The sequence below is a fragment of the Megalopta genalis genome, chromosome 7 (assembly GCF_051020955.1).
Source record: "Megalopta genalis isolate 19385.01 chromosome 7, iyMegGena1_principal, whole genome shotgun sequence".
Taxonomy (NCBI): Eukaryota; Metazoa; Arthropoda; class Insecta; order Hymenoptera; family Halictidae; genus Megalopta; species Megalopta genalis.
This window is the reverse complement of record NC_135019.1, coordinates 2,588,940-2,612,770: the sequence shown is the minus strand read 5'-3', so window position 1 is coordinate 2,612,770 and position 23,831 is coordinate 2,588,940. Positions and strand designations below refer to the sequence as shown.

The 23,831-nt window shown below is 37.4% G+C and overlaps 1 protein-coding gene across 2 annotated transcripts in view; it reads right to left on the bottom strand.

The window, feature by feature from the left end:
- Positions 1-23,831, bottom strand: part of Rgk3 (Rad, Gem/Kir family member 3) — a 102,839-nt gene that overhangs the window by 67,723 nt on the left and 11,285 nt on the right. For both annotated transcript variants that reach the window (XM_076523905.1, XM_033467072.2), the window contains exon 3: positions 16,775-17,023. In XM_076523905.1, the coding sequence (XP_076380020.1) occupies positions 16,775-17,023 (249 nt within the window). The remainder of the gene's footprint in view (positions 1-16,774; positions 17,024-23,831) is intronic.

The following is a 23,831-nucleotide window of genomic DNA, read 5'->3' as shown; positions in this document are numbered from 1 at the left end:
ACCTGAGCATCAGTAAGGGAGACATTACTTTAGTAAACTATTGTATTTTTCAAAGTAGAAAATTTACCGCGAATTTGGCGTAAATTCGCCGAAATATTTTCAAGCGCGATGTACCGTAATATCTCTTTAATTTACGCTCAGATTGTCCACAAGAATGGAGAATTTTGACAGAGAAGATACGATTGTTCGAGCCTTGCTGCTCGTTTTTTATGGTTATATTATATTATATTATATTATATTATATTAAATTATATTATATTATATTATATTATATTATATTATATTATATTATATTATATTATATTATATTATATTATATTATATTATATTATATTATATTATATTATATTATATTATATTATATTATATTATATTATATTATATTATATTATATTATATTATATTATATTATATTATATTATATTATATTATATTATATTATATTATATTATATATATGTCAACGACCATAAAGACGAGTCGCAAGGTTCGAATAATCGTATCTCCTCTTTCTAAATGGTCCATTTTCGTGGACAATCTGAGCGTCAATTAGAGAGACATTACTGTATAACCTGAGCGTCAGTAATGGAGACATTACTGTACAACCTGAGCGTCAGTAAGGGAGACATTACTTTAGTAAACTATTGTATTTTTCAAAGTAGAAAATTTACCGCGAATTTGTCGTAAATTCGCCGAAATATTTTCAACCGCGCGAATTATTATATTAATATTATATTAACTATATTAATATTATTACAATTATTATAATTATTACAATTAATTAATATTACAATTATTACATCGAAAGAATAAATGCCGGAAAATATTGTCGCGGTGACGAGAAACTTATTCGGCGAGAATTGAACGGAACGCGTGTGCAAATGAACGGTTCGAAAATCAAGAAATTGGCGATGCGCAAAGGAGAAACGTTCGAAATAATTATTTTGCGACGCGGCAGCGGAATTACGATGCACAGCTGCGTAGCGGGGCACCATTGAAAGCGATAAATGTACGGAACGAAGTTGCGTCGCGTCGGTGACAAGTAATAAATTAATTCGCATCAAGAAAGCCCGGGAAAATTAATACCAGCCCGTGAATAATGAATACGGGCCGGGCCATCGATTTTCGCCTATAGAGATTTATCTCGAACAGAATTCATGCGAGCCGAATGATATCGATGTCAATGGAACGATACGCGAGAGAGAATCCCGTCGTCGAACGACGATGTTTCAGCTCCGATCTATTTGTACTTGTGCGTCCGCATAAACAGCGAATCATTTTAATTGCACAAACAGTTTATAAATAATCTCAATGACAAACAGATCGAAACCAATCGATAGATGTCGCGGGGGAGGGGGCGACGAATACAAGGAACTGGCTCACAAATCAAGTCTACGAATTACCTTATTTCAACAGGTGGTCGAATTTCATTTAACCTCGTCGGATTAGCGCCGCAACAAGGAGGAACTTCGATTGTCCTTTTTATAGCGACGCGCGTGCCGTGTCAGAGCGAGCCTCGAAACTCCTCGAAAGTTACTCGATACTGTTGTGCACGCGCCTCGTCTTATTTTATAACAAAATGTCATGTTTTGCAAGATACAACTTTGTTTTAGTCCGATATAACGATAGTCCGAAAGAGGGAGAGAGAGAGAGAGAGAGAGAGAGAGAGAGAGAGAGAGAGAGGTTATATCGGTTATGTATATTCCAAAATTATGGCACTTCCGGGAAATGAGGGGTTCCTGAGATCATTTCAAGCAACTTTTTCCTTTGCGAAAATGCAATCTGCCGCTTCGTTTACGAGTTATTGGCGGAAAACGGTGACCAATGAGAGACGAGAGCAGCTGACGCGTGGCGGCCGAGCCAATGGACGGATCTGGGCGTCGACCGCTCGTTGGCTCGGCCGCCTCGCGCCAATCGAGCTTGCCTCTCATTGGTCACTGTTTGTTCGTTAATAACTCGTGAACGAAGCCTCGGGGAAAATTTTTGTATAGGAAAAAGTTGCTTCAAATGATCTCAGGAATCCCCTCATTTCCCGAAAGTACAATAATTTTGCGACTCCCAATATAAATTGTCGAAATCAATCGTAAAAAGAACAGAAATGAAACAGAAACATATTTCCTCTTTTAGAGAAAAATAAAAATTGAGAAGCCTGTCGTTTAAACCTTTTTGGGAACCTTTTTCGACGCTTAAAAAATCTAAGAAACGTAAAACCATTTTGAAAAGTGTTAATCGTTGCGCGTCGATCAATTTTGTCAGTTGAAACATGAAATAATTGCACGTTCTATTTTGAATGACAAGCACACCGTCGAGCACGCGATGCTTCTTGCAGGAAAATACGTTTCCCAGTAGACGTTTATTTTTCACCGGTGTAAACAAGAACATTCACATTGTACGGCAATAGTTAATCAAGTTGGCGCCGTTGCCAGATGCATCTCATGTAATACTTGCTGCGTACCGGCCACTAACTTCGGCCAAAATGCTTCTACAATCAATGTCAATGAAACTGTTTGCGAAACGTCGTTTAATCGCTCGATAGTAAATACATAAAACTGGATGCTCGATCGTAGGCCTCGCGGTTAACGTAAAATTCGTTTCGCTTACTATGCTGAAACAACGAGTAGTACAATTGGGAAACAATCGTGCTGCAAGAAACGATCGTCGTCGTAACAAGCAAATATAACATGCTCGCGATTCTGAATAAATCTATTTCAACGCATCGACATTGTCGCGTCACCTAACGCTTATTTAAGTATTGTTATTTATAATTTGTACTGTCGTTTATAACAAAAAGGTCATGTTTTGCAAGACACAACTTTGTTTTAATCCGATATAAATACTGTACGTATATATTTCTATGTAAATATAGAATATAGAATATATAATATAATGTAATAAAATATGAATAAATATAAATACAATATAAATATAGTATGATAAATAATATAATATAATAAAATGTAAATAAATATAAATATAATAAATAAATATAATATGATAAATAATATAACATAATAGTATATATAAATATAGAATATAATGTGAAAAATACAACTTCTACATAATTTACTTCTACCAATTTTTTGTCTTCTAAAAAGCGACATCGTCGCGAGAAGAATTAAATCAACAATTAATTCAATACACTTGAGAAGAGAGATACAGTAATGTCTCCCTTATTGAAGCTTAGAATAGTCACGAATTATCGACAACTACAAAAACGAGCTGCAAGGCTCGAATAATCGTCTCTCCTCTTCTCAAATTGTCTATTTTCATGCGCAATATGAACGTCAATTAGAGAGACATTACTGTATCGAATACTACTGACGAAAATAATGTTATTAAATGTTCAAATATTATGTTTTGCAAGATACAACTTTGTTTTAATCCGATATAAATACTATACATATATATTTCTATGTAAATATAGAATATAGAATATATAATATAATATAATAAAATATGAATAAATATAAATACAATATAAATATAATAAATACATATAATATGATAAATAATATAATATAATGTAATATAAATAAATATAAATATAATAAATAAATATAATATGATAAATAATATAATATAATAATATATATAAATATAGAATATATCTAGAATATCTCCTCTTCCCAAATTGTCCATTTTCGTGCACAATCTGAGCGTCAATTAAAGAAACATTACTGCATCGAGTACTACTGACGAAAACAATGTTATAAAATGTTCAAATATTATTCTGAAATTTTTGAGTCTCAACAGTGTCGCCAGTTTTCGAGTCATGCGACAAATTGAGCGCCGGTAACCCCTACACGAATTCAGCTGAGGAAATACGGAGCAAGACTGTGAAAAACGTGCCAGAAAATCGGCGGATTATTGAGCACAGAGTGGGGTCTGTGTCCATGGCTCTACCTGGAAGACGGGGCCGCCACCGAAACAATAATGCGATCCAAAGTCCGTTCAGTTGTTCCGCGAACGTTGCATCCGTCGGAGTCGCGCGTGCATCGGTTCTGCGAATGTGCCAGTCTTTCTTGAGCAGTGACGGGCTGCGTTCGAGATTTTGGCACAGGCAGGTGTTTGTTGTGAACCGCTCGGCTATACTGATTCAATTTATCGAATTTAATAATAACAATTTAGTAGGTCTTACGTTGGTCTTTAACCACTTAGCACCGAGCATCTACCGCGCCGCTCGAAATGACCGGCGACGATTTCACATTGTTTCTTCGAACCCTTCGCTGTCACATTTTTCACAGGCAGGTGTTTGTTGTGAACGCTCGGCTATACTGATTCAATTTATCGAATTTAATAATAACAATTTAGTAGGGCTTACGATGGTCTTTACCACTTAGCACCGAGCGACGATTTCACATTGTTTCTTCGAACTCTCCGCTGTCACATTTTCTATGCGAAACGCAACGTAAGTCGTGCCGGGTCGCTCGAACACGGCTCGCACGGTTTTCGAACAACTGTCGCTCAAAAACTGGCAATACTATCGTGATGCAAAAATTTCAGAATACAATTTGAACGTTTTAGAATATAGTTTTCTTCATCAGAACTCGATATCTCTCTTTTCAAGTGTATTGAATTAATTGTTAATTTAATTCGTCTCGCGACGATCGTCTCGCTTTTTCGAAGACAAAAGATTGGACGTTTCGACCGAGCGCAAAATTGTTAACCCTTTGCACTCGAAGCTATCTCAACTGAAAATATGAAATTATTTTTCTAACTTACAGTATTTCTATTTTATATGAGAACATGCATTTTATGCGTGTATGAAAATCGACTCTTGCGACTCGCGCAACAGTTGCATTCTTAACAGTGTTTCAAATGTGAACTTTGTTAATGTCGAAATTATCTTGAAAGGTGATATAACAAATATTAGCGGCGCCTCAGAGTCGCCACTCGAGTGCAAAGGGTTATAAATTGGACGAACTCTTTCGTAGAAATTGATCGAATCAATTTGCCGATTAAAACGTACATTATGACAGAAATATTTATATTTGAGATTTTTATTTGAGATTTATAGGAAAATTGCTTTTATTGCTCGATAGGTTTAGTGTTAAAAGAGTTGGTAACGCGAATAAACCGTGTTGGATGTTCGAAAAAATGTGTACAAATATGTGGAAGCATAATCGCTCTATAAATAGAACGCTTTAAATAAAATGTACAATTATTTTGTTTTTTAACCGACATAATTGATCAACGCGAGACGATTAATACTTTTCGAAACAGTTCGACGTAACCTTAGATTTTTTAAGCGCTGAGAAATTGAAAAATACTCTTTATATACGTAGGAAATTTATTTCAATTAATTTACCAGAATTAATGTTATCGACATTTTTAACGACTCCTTAAATACAAACCAATTTAACAATGTAAAAAATTAATTTAAACAATGACACAGATAATAAACTAAAAATAGTGGTGCCTCGGAGTCGCTATTCGAGTGCTAAGGGTTAATACACGTTCCACGACGTCTCTTATAAAAATGGTTGAGCTTTCTTTTTTTAATTTACTATTAATTTACTACTTAATTTACTATTTAATTTACTATTTAATTTACTATTGATTTTAATTTACTATTACGCCATTTGCGGTGCGCTCGCACAAATGCTCAGAAACACAAATATTGTTAAGCTTTTTTCTTTAATTTACTATTAATTTACTATTTAATTTACTATTTAATTTACTATTGATTTTAATTTACTATTACGCTATTTACGGTGCGCTCGCACAAATGCTCAGAAACACAAATATTGTTAAGCTTTTGTTTTTAATTTACTATTAATTTACTATTTAATTTACTATTTAATTTACTATTTAATTTACTATTTAATTTGCTATTGATTTTAATTTACTATTTAATTTACTATTGATTTTAATTTACTACTATGCCATTTGCGGTGCGCTCGCACAAAAGCTCAGAAACACAAATATTGTTAAGCTTCTTTTTTTAATTTACTATTACTTTACTACTTAATTTACTATTTGATTTACTATTGCGCCATTTGTGACACGTTGTTGCGGCGCGCTCGCAAAAATGCTGACAAACACAAGCAAAAACGATCGATTCACCAAGAAAATTCGTCGCCCCTCCAATGCAACAACTAGTCCGCGATGCACCGAGCGGTTCAATTAATTACATTAAGACGCGCATCCAAGGCTGAGAACGGGGATCGTGTTTCGCCGGGTTTGTGATACACGATACGCGAAATTGTATTCGGTTTCGCGCAGATTACAATTTCATATGGTACATCGGACGGTGCCGTCGACGGTTTAATGAACGTCGGCGGTGGGTGGAACGGTTGCATAATGAACGTTTTCGCGCAAGAAATATCGACAGAGACCGATTCCGCGTAGCCGAGCAGAACGCCGGCGAGAAATATTAATTGCGCGAGGCTGCGCACCCTCCCCTCCCCACCCCGATGAACTTACTCTCGCCGATGGTATTCCGCGATCTAAACGGCTGCGCGTAACCGGAAGGCAAACGTGCTCCTTAAACGGTCATTCCCGGGAAAATTGTTTAACGAGGAATCAAGAAGCGAATATCGAATTTTCCTCGGAAGTTTGCCGCGCCGCGATCTCGCTGCTTGACCTTTCACCGGCGCGAATGTACGGTTGCCTTCGAGCGGGCCGGTTATTCGAAAGATCGAAAGTTTAGATTGCGCGAAGAGATTGAACGCCTTGGGCGTGTGTAACAACCATTGAAGCACGCGATCATGCATAATGCATTTATATAAGCGTTCGTTTCTCTTTTTTCTTTTTCGTCTGTTGCATCACCGCGCCGAACGCGCGACACGTCGTGACAATTAGCGTCGGCTTCCGCAGTCTGATTATCGACGTCTGTTATTCGGTCGCGGCCAAAACGATAGCACGCGTGGACTATCTTTAATTCTTCGGCGATACATGTGTTTGTGTTTATGTTTGTGTTTGTGTGTTTGTGTGTTTGTGTTACGCGATACGAAGAATAAAGACATTTTTACTTGCACGTGTTTATATAATAATTGTATTTATTTTATTATATAATTTATATATTGTAATATATATATATATAATAATATATAATATATATAATATATTGTAATTATTTATTTAATAATAATTGTATCGTAATAAAATTTTGATGCAATTGGATGGTTTTTAATTTTTTCTTTGGCTTATACAGGGTGTCCCAAAAATGTCTCGCAATACGGAAGTGGCGGGTTCCTCGGAACATTTGAAGCAATTTCTTCCTTTACAAAAGTTTTCTCCGAGGCACAGTTAACGAGTTATTAACGAAAAACAGTGATCAATGAGAGGCGAGCTCGGCTGGCGCGAGGCGACCGAGCCAACGAGCGGAACTGGGCTTCGTGCGCTGGTTGGCTGGGCCGCCTCGCGTCAGCCGTACTCGATTCTTATTGGTCACCGTTTTTCGTTAATAACTCGTTAACGGTGCCTCGGAGAACATTTTTGTAAAGGAAGAAGCTGTTTCAAATGGTCTGAGGAACCCGCTATTTCCGGATTGCGAGACATTTTTGGGACACCCTGTAGATTGGTCCATTCCGATTTAAATGGAATGATGAAAACGATAAGAAAAGATCCTTTGTTCAAATAATTCGAGAAAGTGATATGGAGGTAATAAATAGAATGTCAAATCGATAAATCATATGATGAAACTCGTATGATGAAACTATGATAAAAAGGAAGTGTTATTCGAATAAAATTTCATTCGAAATCATTTTTATCTAGATGAATAAATTATTCGATTGAATATTTATTCGACAGTGCGCCTAAATAAATGGAATGTCAAATCGATAAATCATATGATGGAACTATGATAAAAAGGAAGTGTTAGTCGAATAAAATTGTATTCAAAATCATTTTTATCTAGATGAATAAATTATTCGATTGAATATATATTCAACAGTGCTGGTTAATATTTTATTCGAATAAGTTTTTAGCTGGATAAATTTTTATCCAACAGCGACGAATAAAATTGTATTCAAATAAATTTTTAGCCGGATAAAATTTTTATTCGACAGCGCCGAATAAAATTCTATTCGAATAAATTTTTAGCTGAATAAATTTTTATTCGACAGCGCCGAATAAAATTCTATTCGAATAAGTTTTTTACTGGATAAAATTTTTTTATTCCATAACGCCGAATAAAATTCTATTCGAATAAGTTTTTAGCTGGACAAAATTTTTATTCCATAACGCCGAATAAAATCCTATTCGAATAAATTTTTAGCTGTACAAAATTTTCATTCGACAGCGCCGAATAAAATTCTATTCGAATAAATTTTTAGCTGGATAAATATTCATTCGACATCGCCGAGTAAAATTCTATTCGTCGACTACCTCATCTTTTATCCGTCACCCGAATCAAATTTTCCGCAACTCTGCTCGCGATTATTACGCGACGATTTATTCGTTCCAAATACAAAATCGTGCATTTGTTACGAGAAAGATTAAAAGCGCTTTTCGGCCAGCACAGCGTAAGTAGAAACAGCGAGCAAAGCGCGGACGCGTTAGTCCTCGCGCGGAAACATACGCGCGAAGATAAATCGTCGGCGTTGCGAGTTTCCGTAGGTAGAAGTTCTGCGCCGATAAAACGTCGCTCTACATTTTCCAGCCGCTTTTACACGCGAAAGCGACCCTCTCTCGGACACGCCCGCGAATTACGGGCCTGTACGTTCATCAGAAGCGAAACTCCCGTTAATAATACAAACCTCTTTCACGCTACAGCGAAATAAATCATGATAAAGACGCAAGAAACTGCCGCGAACACGTTGGCCGAAGTGCTACTTTTTCCATAATTGAACGTCGCGCGCCTCGTCTTTTTTCGATCAGCCTCGAAACTGCCGCCGCCGCCGCGTACTTGAAGTTTCGAGCGGCGCGGAGCGGAGCGGAGCGCGTTATCACAGATCTTCGCGCATAAATAACGAACTTTCCGCTCGCGTTTCGCATTATCTGGAGCACGGACGAGTTCCTGCGAACGCTAAAGGAATACTAGACGTTTTTCTATGATATTTTCTTAAAAATTATTCGAGCTATCGATCGTACAATCGTCTCGATTAGACGAAAAGGAATGCTCTCTTATTTTTCTTATCCTTCTGTGAATTATTTTAGAGATAGAATGATTGAAATGGAATACTAGACATTTTTCTATGATATTTCGTTAAAAATTATTCGAGCTATCGATCGTACAATCGTCTCGATTAGACGAAAAGGAATGCTCTCTTATTTTTCTTATCCTTCTGTGAATTATTTTAGAGATAGAATGATTGGAATGGAATACTAGACGTTTTTCTATGATATTTTCTTAAAAATTATTCGAGCTATCGATCGTACAATCGTCTCGATTAGACGAAAAGGAATGCTCTCTTATTTTTCTTATCCTTCTGTGAATTATTTTAGAGATAGAATGATTGGAATGGAATACTAGACGTTTTTCTAAGATATTTCCTTAAAAATTATTCGAGCTATCGATCGTACAATCGTCTCGATTAGACGAAAAGGAATGCTCTCTTATTTTTCTTATCCTTCTGTGAATTATTTCAGAGATAGAATGGTTGAAATGATAGCGATTTGGTGGTGTAACTCTGTAAAGTTTTACTGCGAAACATTTATTTCCGATGTTTCAGGAAGATAGCGATTTTAAGGGTGTTTAACCTTTTGCGCTGAAACGAGATGCTTCGCGCATCGCTTTCAGTCGGGAACGAGAAAGTCGATAAATAATGGAACTAGCTAGATGTGTACGAAATGATGTTTCTTTGTACAGTACTTTGTACTTGTAATTATATGCAAGGTTGCTTTGTGTCACAACAAAAATCGCAATTGCTTTGCTGCATTTCATTTATAAATAATGTGAAAATTCTTAAACTAATAGATAATATAAATACATGACCATTTGTTTACGTCTACAATAATTTTAGTAATAAACGCATATTGTTGCCAACAGTCTACATACAACTTTTTTTTAGAATAAATACTCAATATTATTACCTAGATTTTTTTATTTATTTTTTACGTAACCTATGACTACATTCCTATAAAAAACGATTTTTTAAAATCCAAAACAAACAATCGTGCATTTAAGGGTTAAGACGATAGTGTTATGGTACTTCAACGATAACAGTTAGACAGTTTTCTCGTATGCAAGATTATAGCGTGAACTCGGACGAACAAGATGGCGCACTTTAATGTTGCATTATAACGTTGCACTGTAATGTTGCGTTGGAATAACGATTAATATGAAAAGATCGTTTGAAATCCTTTATTTTTTGGGCGTCGTTTAATTTGTTATGTTAAACTGAAATTTTGCAGTTTCAATCGAGCTCCATGAAGTACAATTATTATTAATATTCGTCGATTATAACATTACTTTTGCTGACAGCAATGCAAAAGCGTCGTCAACTTTGCGTCGCATTTTGTGCAACACAGTAATTCATATTTCTCGTAAATCTTTAGCTTTCGTAACGAGTTAAGAGCTATTTTAATCAACGAAAATCGTCTTATTTCGGTTAGAATTTTAATTGTTTTTTTTCTAGGAACCTATCTTCTTTGTTACAGAAGGGTTACACGCTTTCACTTTCAGTCTCCTACAAAGACGACAGTGTTAATAATTTTCTGATATTCGCACGGGGAAACAATTGTTCCCGGATCGCGACCGCGAATACGGAAGGCCCCCCGAAATCTCGCTGAAACCGGGGGGAGGGGGGAGGGCAAGCGTGAATTAACGAGTAAACGACGTTCACGCGCGTTCGTTGGCTCTCGAGTGCTCGCATGTGCTCTCGGAGCCGCTTCGGGGAAGTCGTACGACGTCACAACTATAGATACTCTATTTTCGCTTATCTCACCTCTACTGGCTCCACTCTAAACTCTCTCTCTCTCTCTCTCTCTCTCTCTCTCTCTCTCTCTCTCTCGTTCTCTCTGCGTCTATCCCGCCGGCTTTCTTCCCTCTCGTTCCCACCCCAAATCGCGCCGAGCCGAGCCGAGCCGCACCGCGTCGCGAGAAATGTGTATTTCTGGCTCGGATTCTCGACGGGCGCAGGGCAGAGCTCCGAAGACGAATTCGAACCGGAATCCGCTCCGACCACGAATCTCGATAAAGCTGATAGAAATCGCTTGTCGATGATCCCCAGGGAATTCGAGAGGAAAACGATCCATCGGACACCGGAGAAACAATCGTCAGCCACGCGAGAAATTGCACGCGGAACGGGCGCCGCCGCGATGCCATTCGCCGGCGTTCGAGGACGTTTACGGGGATCCACTCCGCATCCAACTTCGCGTGCCTTTCGCATCCAACTTTCCGTCGCTTTTATTGGGTTGGCAACTAAGTAATTGCCGATTTCAGTTATAGATGTCTCTTACTCCCATTTTTATGATATCCGTAAATGTTATATTATAAAATTATTATTATCATTATTATTATGTTATTTTTTATTATCCGTGAATGTTAGCAACTGGACGAATTGAATGCAGCGGTCAAGGAAAAGCGACCAGAATTGGTCGATCGTAAAGGTGTCATTTTCCAGCAGGACAATGCTAGGCCGCACACGTCTTTGTCCACTCGGCAAAAATTCATGGATATTGGTTGGGAATTGATGTTACACCCACCATATAGCCCTGATCTCGCGCCATCGGATTACCACTTATTTCGATCCCTGGACAACTCCCTTCGTGGTAAAACTTTTAACGACGATGACGCTGTAAAATCTCACTTGACTCAGTTTTTGGCCGAAAAGGATCAGACTTTCTACGAGCGTGGAATTTTCAAGTTGTCAGAGAGACGGCGAAAGGTCGTCGAACAAAATGGAAAATACATTACAGATTAAACTTCATTGCAAGCAAAACAAATTTTTTATTTCATTGAACAAATCGGCGATTACTTAGTTGCCAACCCAATATGATAGAGACGCTGCTCGTTCTGTCTTCGTCCCTTTTCGCACGGCGATCCCGACGCACAGTGGGCCGGATCGAAGATTTTAGTGACTTTTTGACAAAAACCTAATTTTCTCATATCGATGTCCAGTGAATTTTTATCGCTCGATAAATGTCCATTACCCTCGAAAGTGGAAATATTAATGAAAATGATCATAAATTGTAACAGCTGCGACAATTTAAAGTTGAACATTTCGAACGCTACATTCGACGCCAAAACATATGCTACTTTTCCTCGCAATGTCCCGACGAACCTAATTGATTTTTTCCTTTGCTTTCTATTCTAACATTAGGAGGCGATATTTCTCGTTAGGAAACAGTAGCTTAAATTACGATTATCGTATCCTATATATGAAAAATATAATGTTTAATAAAATAGAAAAAGTGTAAAAATTCTTTACATTCGACAAGGAACATCTTTTGACACCCAAGAAATCACGGTTTCGGACAAACGGTATATTTTCAGGATACTTTTCTCTACGTAATTCTGTAAAAGTTACATACCAAGACGAACCGGATTGTAAATTATTACGATAATCTCTCCGTGTTCCAGTCGGTATAACAAAACGCTTCTTCGTCTGTAAATCGACAGATATTTAACATTTTCAATTATTCCATACAACATGAAGAATATAAGTAAACTTTGTAAAACATTATATTTAAACAATCTTTTTTCACAAAAAGTGTCAATGAAAATTAATTAAAAATTATTGTTTAACAAGTGCAAAGAAAATTTAATTATCTATAGCTGAAAACAACTATTTTTTAAAATAGTTATATTTTTGGTGAAAATTTCATTGCAATATCTTCGATGGTTCAAAAGTTATAACAGAGTGTCACTGAATTTCTCGAGCCAGCCCACTGTGCAACGGTTCAAGACTGTTGCGCCTTTAAGAAATTACAGCTCGCCGATCTTTCGCTTCGCTTTTGAAACAAAAAGGGTCGATAAACGATCGGTTCGAATCGCGAACGCTTTGCTCGACGATCGGGGGATAATATTGTTGCAACGGGGAACAATGGAGAACGCAATAGCGTTCGCATCCAGCGCGGATTCTATGACACAATAACGCGAAAGAATTATTCGTTGGATTAACCCGTTCATGCTGCCGGCTGCGTGCGTTACGGGCACACTAAACGAACAAAGGAGAGCTTTCGAGCGTGTTAACTTTATTACATTCGAAACTGTTTCGCTTTCTATGGATGAGAGAGAGAGAGAGAGAGAGAGAGAGAGCTCTTCGACAACGAGGCGGTTGAACGACGTCGATTTTCTTTTCGCGATCGTGCTCGAACGAGTTGAACGGTTGATTCTGCGGGAACATTTGCAGTTTCCGAGCGGCGACAGTGAACAGGAACAGCGAGTTGAATCGTTATGTCAAGGTTGATCCGGTGTAGTGCAAATTTTTCGTGCGAGTATGAAGGTAAAATTAATAAATTAACTAATTCGACCCTTTGCACTCGAGCGGCGACTCTGAGGCGCCATCGAAAATTGCTTTGTCACGTTTCAAATTGATTTTAACGTCGTCGAATTTGTCTATATTCGAATTTTGTGGCTCGAGAGACAGTTAGACTTCTCGATGCTTTTTTAAGTTTTTAACAAATTCGATGATGCTTAAAAGAAAAACATTGCGAAGCGCAACTGTTGCTCGAGTCACAAAATTCTCGCAATAACTCGAGGAACAGTTGCACTTCGCAATGTTTTTCTTTTAAGCATCATCGAATTTTCAACTACAATTTCGCAGTATTAACCCTTTGCACTCGAAGCAACCTTAATTCGAAATCCATAATAGTTTCTCTGTCTCATAGAATTTTCATTTAACATAACTTACCGCATTTTTTGCGTACGATGTCGAATTCTGCGACTCGAGCAACAGTTACACTTCGCAATGCTTTTTTAAATACAATTATTTAGTTAGTAATTATTTAAGTATAAACAAATGTGTAATATAATATAAAAATATATATAATATATAATAAACATAATAATATAATAATAATATAATAAACAGTATGTAAAATAATAATATATAAATAATAATAATATATAAATAAATATATATATAGTAAACAAATATGTCAATAGAAAATATTTTAACAGAGCAGTGCACACATTGCACAGCAGCGAATTTTTTATACCCGATTCACTGCGCCCGATCTCTGTTAAATTATTCCTCGAAAATGATGTACCGAGCGACTTGTAGCGCGAAATAATTTTGACTGTTCCGCCAAATCGTATGCCAATTTCAAAAATGCAACCTTACTCGATGGTATCTTGGCATCTTGACCTTTCGCATAGGAAAGCTATCGGCATTCCAATTTCTTGGCGAAAGCTTCTCAAATCTATCAATTCGCCGTGTCAAATCTACGGTCTTACCTGCCCGAATTGTTTTACATCGATCTCCTAAAGTACGTCTTAGCAGACGGAAAGCTACGACGACCTGTTTTTGGCACATTCTGTTCTCAAACAGCCGTTTCGTAGCTGCATTCGCACCTTCCTTCGTCACTTTTGACTTCTTCGTTAACTTTTTCGTTAAAGAACGAAATTAATAAGTCATTTCGAAAGTAATTTTCGTTTCGTTTTGTCAGTAGTATATATCATAATACAGAGTGTTCCAAAAATGTCTCGCAATCCGAAAATGGCGGGTTCCTCGGGTCGTTCGAAGCAACTTTTTCCTTTACAAAAATTTTCTCCGAGGCACCGTTAACGAGTAATCAACGAAAAACAGTGACCAATGAGAGGCGAGCTCGGCTGGCGCGAGGCGACCGAGCCAACGAGCGGAACTGGGCTTCGCGCGCTGGTTGGCTGGGCCGCCTCGCGTCGATTCTTATTGGCCACTGTTTTTCGTTAATAACTCGTTAACGGTGCCTCGGAGAACATTTTTGTAAAGGAAGAAGCTGCTTCAAATAATCCGAGGAACTCTCAATTTCCGGATTGCAAGACATTTTTGGGGCACCCTGTATATTATCGTGTTCCCCATCTCTATATAAGCAAAGAATATCTTTATATTATAATTTTGCGATTTTTTAAACTCATAATACACATTTCTCAAAATCCTTTATTGCGTTCTGCGGATATTGCCAACACCGAACGAATTCTAATTAAAATTCGCCGGAATTAATTTTCGATATTTTCCACCATGAAAACGAGAAACCTCCGGAGACCTTACTGCAAAAAAATACGACATATTTGACCTATTTTACAAACGAATCAGCGGCCGGGAAAAAGATATCAAGTTTCGAATGTAATGCGAAAAAAACGAACAGTCCACGTACTGAGCGAAATCAATGTTTCCCTGGTTCTTATTTTTATAAAATGTACGTAGGAATTTGCATAAAAATCGCAGTCCGGTTATCCGGCTTTCGCAACTATTTTCATTCCGTTGCCTGTGCCGAACAAAGGGCTTTTTTATCGCTGATATCGTTCTCTCGGAGAGAGAAAAACGTATATCGACGTAGCAACGGGTTCCCTGCGATCGTCAAGTTGACGCATCAAATTGCAACATAGTATAAAGAAAATCGCGCGTACTGCAGTACCAAGAAAGAAAATGTGAAAGTGCATCGGGTCAGAGGGATATGGAGGAATCGTCGCGATGAACTTTAACTTTTCAGACGTTGTTCCATTAAATAAATTCCTATGATTTCGTGTTCGCTTCGGACGAGAGTTTACTCTTTGCCCTATAACATCCCGTTCCCCTTGTTACGAAGATTAAATTACGGTTCAGTTAATTTATCCGCATGTCGAAACAAAATTGAAGTTCCTGTTGTCGGTGCTCGGTGATCAGAGCACGTTTACGTTCGAGGTTAATTGTTTTATTCTCGGCGACAAAGAAGAGCTGCAGTAATGTCTCTCCGATTGACGCTCAGATTATCCATAAGAATGGATAATTTTGAAAGAGGAGATACGATTGTTCGAGCCTTGTAGCTCTTTTGTTATGGTTGTCGATTGCCAACGACTATGAAAACGAGCTGCAAGGCTCGAATAATCGTATCTCCTCTTCCCAAATTGTCCATTTTGGTGCACAATCTGAGCGTCAATTAGGTACAATTATTATTACTGTAATCGTAAAGCCGCGAATGAAATCGTAAGGAGCTAAAAACATTCATTCTGAACGATAGTAATTTGTATACACAGTTTAAACCGGAAGAACTATTTAGAGAATTCAGGAGTGTCTATACCAGTGCTCGGAACGCTTCGGTACGCAACATTGGGCTCCGCCTCCTGACTGTCGCTGCAGCGTCTCGCTCCCCGCGTTGCTTCCACTGGCTCACAGCGGATGGAAGCAACGCGGGGAGCGAGACGCTGCGGTGGTAAGCCGATGGAGGCAACGCGGGGAGCGAGAGGCTGCGGCGGTAGTCAGGAGGTGGATTCCAATGTTGCGTGCCGAAGCGTTCCAAGCACTTATCTATGCATTATATTCTATATATATAAAAATTATTATAAATCAGATAGGATTCTCAAGTGGATTCTCAGGTATATATATGTAAAATATATATGTATTTTTTGCATGTATATTTTGCACGATGTGTATTTATTATATATATTTTGCATTCATATTTTGCACTACATATATTTATTATATATATTTTGCATGCATATTTTACACTACATATATTTATTATATATATTTTGCATGTATATTTTGCAATACATATATTTATTATATATATTTTGCACTATATATATTACATTTATTTTGCATTATTTTTTGCATATATATTTTGCACTATATATATATCCTATATGAAACAGGAGTCACCCGAGAATCCTGTCTGATTCCTAATAATTTTTGTAAATCGAGAATAACGTGCATATCATTTTGCGTAAAGATCCGCTGTCCATTCGATTCTGTCGAATGTCTTACCTTTGCTGGTGAGACTGAAGCTTCTGAGCCTGTAACTGTCCTCGTCCTCGCCGTCTTCCCTCGACGACATCTGGGACGAGGTGTCAGGAACGTCTAAAAATGCATTGCTCTTCCTGTGATGAGTGTGGTGCATGCTCTGCCCCCTTCGACTTCCTCTTCTTCTGAGGCCGGGGCTGATGTCATTGTCCGTCAATCTCGGCTCGCTGCTGCAGTGGGCAGACTTCACCGTGCCTTGGTGGTGTTGTGCAGCTGAAATCGAAAGCCGAGCTGAGTGAAAAATCGTTCAGAGAATACATCCAGAGTATTATAAAATAAAATATATATTTTTTATTTATATGTATATATATCTTTATTATATATATTATTATTTATATATACTTTTGTTGTTATATATATTATTATTTATATATTTTTTGTTATTATATATATTATTATTTATATATTTTTGGTATTATATATATTATTATTTATATATAATATATATATATCTGTGTGCTTATATAAAAATGTATATAAAATATATATAACATATATATTATTATAATATATATAATAATAATATATATAAGCACACAGATAAATATAAAATCATTACAGCAATATTTATGTATCACCGGTGTTTGCGTATATTATTATTTATATTCTTTTTTATTATATATATTTTACATATATATTTTTATATATACTATTATTTATATAATTTATATACAATATACTATTATTTCGTGCGATTTCTCACCGAATATTCAACAATGCAACGAATCGCAGAACCGCGAAAGGCGAAAACGCGAATCTCTTTCCACGCAAAGCAAGAAAGCAAGGGAAACGAATCCGCGGTCACGGTTGCGACTTCGAACAATTCTATGGACTCGTGGCAAAGACAAGAAAATAAGACACGCGACGCTAGAATCAACATAATAACTATCAGCTTTTGCTCTTGCCGGCGAGGAAGTCTATCAACAACGGTGAACCTGTTACGACGGTCGTAGCTGCGGAATAAATCGCGCAGCGCCAGGAGAAGTTAAAAGGCGTAATAAACCGAGTGGAGTTTCTGTGTCTCTCGCAACCGACACGGGAGAATGTTTATCCGGCGAACGGTTTACAAGTGATCCAAGATGGCAGAGTTATTGCAAAATTTGCAGCGAGCAGACGGGCTATAGCACAAGAAAGAGCGCATATGTTTATCCCGGTCTATTACCGTGCAACACGTACACGGTGCTTGGAAGCTTTCAAATCTCTCGAGAACCGCGCGTGCAATAAAGTTTTACGGTGGGTCAGAATGACCCAGACCCGTCGGCCGCGTTCGACGGCGCACGTTCCGCGCCCTTCGACCAGCGAATTTAAAAAACGGATGGTTAGACAGAGGGTCAAAAGCACTGAACGGCCAGAGAGAGAGAGAGAGAGAGAGAGAGAGAGAGAGAGAGAGAGAGAGAGAGAGAGAGAGAGAGAGAGAGAGCAACGTTGCCCGCGTACGTGCGTGGGTGCGTGGGTGCGTGCGTGCTCTTTCACGTATTCACGTGTGGCGTCGATACGCGGGCAACACCCCCTCCCCCCTCCTCCTTCTCGCGCACGATGAGAATTGATCACGCGAATATGCTAATGCGTTCGAAGACCTCGTAAAGAAAATTCTCGGGGGATCGGTAAATCCGTTCATTATCCGACGGAAATGTACAGCGTGCTCCAGAAAGAATAGGTATTATGCTCTGATTATTATTTTTATTAAGAATTATTATTATTATTATTAAGGATAGGTATTATGCTCCGATTATTATTATTATTAAGGATAGGTATTATGTTCCGATTATTATTATTAAGGATAGGTATTATGCTCCGATTATTATTGTTATTAAGAATTATTATTATTATTATTAAGGATAGGTATTATGCTCCGATTATTATTATTATTAAGGGTAGGTATTATGCTCCGATTATTATTGTTATTAAGAATTATTATTATTATTATTAAGGATAGGTATTATGCTCCGATTATTATTGTTATTAAGAATTATTATTATTATTATTAAGGATAGGTATTATGCTCCGATTATTATTATTATTAAGAATTATTATTATTATTATTAAGGATAGGTATTATGCTCCGATTATTATTATTATTAAGAATTATTATTATTATTATTATTAAGGTATTATGCTCGATAGGTATGCTCGGATCGAATAGGTATTATACAGAGGATGTCCCAAAAATGTCTCGCAATCCGAGAATAGGAGGTTCCCGAGGTAATTTGAAGTAAGTTTGTCCTTGGCGAAAATGCGATCCACGGCTTTGTTTACGAGTTATTAACGAAAAAGGGTGGACCAATGAGAGGTGAGATATGCCGGGGCAAGGCGGCCGAGCCAATCAGCGGAACTGGGCTTCGTGCGCTGGTTGGCTCGGCAGCCAAGCGCTAGGCGAGCTCGCCTCTCATTGGTCAGTGTTTTTCGTTAATAACTCGTGAACGAAGCCTCGGAGAACATTTTTGTAAAGGAAGAAGTTACTACAAATGACCCCGCGAACTTCTCATTTCTGGTTTGCGAAACATTTTTGGGACACCCTGTAGTCCCCGAGGTGATTCGAAGACGCGTTTTCTTCGGCGAAAATGTCCCCCGTGGCTTCGTCGACGAGTTATTAGTTATTGGTGCTAATAAAACGTCGGATTTTCTTTGTCGAACGCGAACGTTTGTCTCCCTGTTTTCGTTATGCTTTTGTTTTTGGCATAACCTCGTTTATAGTCGTATAGTCGTCCATTGCCGGGGTCACGTTTCGACGAAAAAGATTTTCTCAAAAGTGTACACTCTTATCAAAAATGTACCATTTTGCTGTTCGTTTTGAATTTCGTAAGGATACGAATTCGCGTAATTCGACATTCGTGTAATTTTTTTAAACGCGTATAAACTCGCTAATAATGCTGCGAAAGCTGCACGCAATATAAACCGGGCGTTTGGGGAGAATACTGCTGTTAACGATCGAAAAGTGCAGTGTTCGGTTGAAAATTTTCGGTCCGGTGATTTTTTAGAAATTTCCTAGAAAATGAACCGCGCTTGGAAAATCTGAAACGTCTGTGAAAAACGATGCTCCGAAAGCATTCGTGGAAACGAATGTGACCGGAGTAATTCATTACTCGTTCCTTCGAACTGCGAAGATAATTACTGTCGAAAAGTACTCTGCCAGTGCATCAACGAAACGCATGAAAAATTGAAAATTATACAACGCTCGGCAGCCATACGTCGTACGAAACAATTGCGAAATGAAATGAATTAAAATATGAAATTTTGCAGCATCCGACTTATTCGGCGGATCTTTCGCCAACCGATCTTCATATTTTTTTAAACATTTAGAACAGTTTTTACGGGCTAAACGGTATGAAAATGAAGAAAGTCTGAATAATACCCCATCTCAGGGTTACTAAAGATCAGAATTTCTTTAGATAGAGCATTAAAATGCATTAAAATACATTAAAATGCATTAAAATGCATTAAGATGCATTAATATGCACTAAGTTGCATTAATATGCATTAATATGCATTAAAATCTCGTTGGCAAAAGTGTATCGAAGCGAACGGAGCATATTTTGACTGAATGAACAGCTTTCGAAAAGAGATATGCAATTTTATACGTTCACTGAAAAATCCGACGTTTCATGCGCACCAACCTAATGTTTATTAACAAAATAAACGCGGCCCAATCGGAGAGCGAATTCGACCGACGACTTGCCGACTAACTTATGATTCGAAAATCGTACTCGCCCTTTAATTGGTCTTCTCGTTGGTAACTAGTCGAGGAAGCCGCGGAGGGCATTTTCGCCGAGGAAAAAGCGTCCTCGAATGGCCTCGTTTAATTACACGTTTCATTATATTCGAACGTTTCTGTCTGTCCTATCGTATCGATCGATCGGGAAATATACGAATCCCGTGACGCATCAAAATTCGCATCGGATTGGCAGCTTTCGAAGCGCAAAGCTGATTAACGATATATCGTCGAGAAGCGACACTCGACGAACCGCTAATTACGATTTAAACACGTACGAACGGTGCCGATCCCCGGTGTTTCGCGCCGAGTAAATAGGATCAGCTCAAATAAATAAAGGTGTCCCGACGATCGACGGTATTTAAACGCTCGCGGCGACGATTTTTCAGCTCGAGCGTTGATGTTGACCGTTCAATTTACATGCTACTCTTCGTAACAAGCCGACCTGTCAATCGGAAAACTATTGGGTTGGCAACTAAGTAATTGCCGATTTCAGTTATAGATGTCTCTCACTCCCATTTTTATGATATCCGTAAATGTTATATTATAAAATTATCATTATTATTATTATGTTATTTTTTATTATCCGTGAATGTTAGCAACTGGACAAATTGAATGCAGCGGTCAAGGAAAAGCGACCAGAATTGGTCGATCGTAAAGGTGTCACTTTCCAGCAGGACAATGCCAGGCCGCACACGTCTTTGTCCGCTCGGCAAAAATTGATGGATATTGGTTGGGAATCGATGTTACACCCACCATACAGCCCTGATCTCGCGCCATCGGATTACCACTTATTTCGATCCCTGGACAACTTCCTTCGTGGTAAAACTTTTAACGACGATGACGCTGTAAAATCTCACTTAACTCAGTTTTTGGCCGAAAAGGATCAGACTTTCTACGAGCGTGGAATTTTCAAGTTGTCAGAGAGACGGCGAAAGGTCATCGAACAAAATGGAAAATACATTACAGATTAAACTTCGTTCCAAGTAAAAACAAATTTGTTATTTCATTGAACAAATCGGCAATTACTTAGTTGTCAACCCAATATCATATTTGCTTTCATCCTTTATCGTTTCGATGGGGCGAGTTTGATCAAATTCGGCGTGAAAAAACAATTGTTCGACACTATCCGAGTTGGACTTCGTCGAAAATCGCGTCTACAGGGAAAAAGCGTTTAATAACAAAAAATAATAAACGGTGGTAACAAAATCATAGCGCGTAGTTTGTTAACACTAGATTTACGGAGCACAAACAAAAACAGTTTTATATTATTGTATTAATATTTATATTATATATTGTATATAATTATTATATGTTTTATATTAGTTTATAAAAGTAACAGTAAGACATTTGTTCTGATTTTTAACAAGCGTTATCGTAAAATTTGCCGTAAGTAACGTACAAATTGAACAAATAACTCGTAAATGTATCTTTACGATATGAATGATCGTAAATTAAAAAATTAGTAACCCGCCATTTTGACGGGCTCCGTAAATCTAGCGTTGAATACGATATGCATCTGTTACTATATATAAAGTGAACGAAATCGCACGATCATTTGCAATATTTTACTTAGCCTTCGTAATCTGAAAAAATGTCGAAGTCGAATATCCTTTGATTCGAACGTGTGTGATAAAGAGATTATCTCGAGGTTTAAGATTTTTGCACTCGTGGTAACGCGAAGGTCGCTGTATTACAGGTCATTTGGTTCGGTCTTGACCCTAGTTATTACGTCATAACGATAAAAATATACTCTCCCTTTAAAAAAAAAAATATCGACGAATTTGAGATCGTGTGAAGTATGATCGTGAAAAGAGTTTTCTGTTTATCGTAACATATGCCCTTTAAACGAGAGTGTTTTGAGTGTTTTGACAGTATTTTATATTGTCGAGAACAGATAATTCAGTAAATTCTCCCTAATTTCCCTTCAATTTCTAAACAAAAATGGATAACTTGGGAAGAGAAGATACGATTATTCGACCACCGCGTTTCATTTTTTTATAGTTACCGATTATCATTTGGGATCGATTATAATACTCGCGATTTATGAAAGGAAATGAAATGAATAATAACGGAGCGCAGTGCCTCTCTTGTTTTTAGCTCCATTTCCGTCTGTTCCGCACAATTGTCATTTTATTATTATTATTATTATTATTATTATTATTATTATTGTTATTATTAATAATAATATTATTATTATACTATTATTATTATTATTATTGATGTTAACAGCTCAGATTATGCATAAAAGTGGACAATTTTGGAAAAGGAGATACGATTGTTCGAGCCTTGTGGCTCGTTTTTTATAGTTATCGATTGTCAACATCTATAAAAACGAGTTGCAAGTCTCGAATAATCGTATCTCCTCTTCCAAAATTGTCCACTTTTATGCATAATCTGAGCTGTTAACATCAATAATAATAATAATAATAGTATAATAATAATAATATTAATAATAATAATAATAATAATAATAATAATAATAATAATAATAATAATAATAATAATAATAAAATGACAATTGTGCGCGAATGTTCGTACATTGGTTATGGCATTGGTTATGGCAGAATTTAACGAAATTAATATTCATTTAATAAAACGACGTTTCCATTAATAATATATAGAGAGAAAGATTCGGTCATTTTAAGCGCAATTTGGAAAAAGAAGATAAGATTACTCGAGCCTTGCATCTGGTTTTTATAATCGTTGACAGTCAACAACGAAAAAAAAATGAGCCGCGGGGCTTGAATAATTATGAAATCCAATAATCTCCTCTTCCCAAATTATCCGTTTTCGTGCACAATCCGGGCGCCAATTAGGGAGAATTTACTGTATCGAATTCAACGGTGCAACATGTTGTAACAATATATATCATAGTATTCGATACAATTAACCCAGAGGATAGAAAAGGGTTCGCGCCAATCAGAGCAACGGACAAAGTGAAGCTTAGATCGCCGATACGATCGTCTGAAAGAAAAACAACGAAAATTCAAAGGCGGCTCTTTGTTGGCTAACAAAATTACGTCGCTGAACACGAACTTTTGCAAAGGGTGAGCCGTAAGGTTTGCCTTGGCCAAACCAATCGATACGATGGAGATCGTGCTATTAGCGTGAACGTGAAACGTTCGGTGCAAAAAAAGCTCGAGCGAAACTCTCTGTTTCGTTTGAAGAAAAGAGGGAACACAGAGAACGTACCGATGAGTGCGATACGTTCGAACGACATCACGGGGATCGATATAATTAATTCACGGGCTACAAGCAAAATGTTGACGCTTACCAAATGAACCGGTGCAGCGATGATTACGCTGTGCA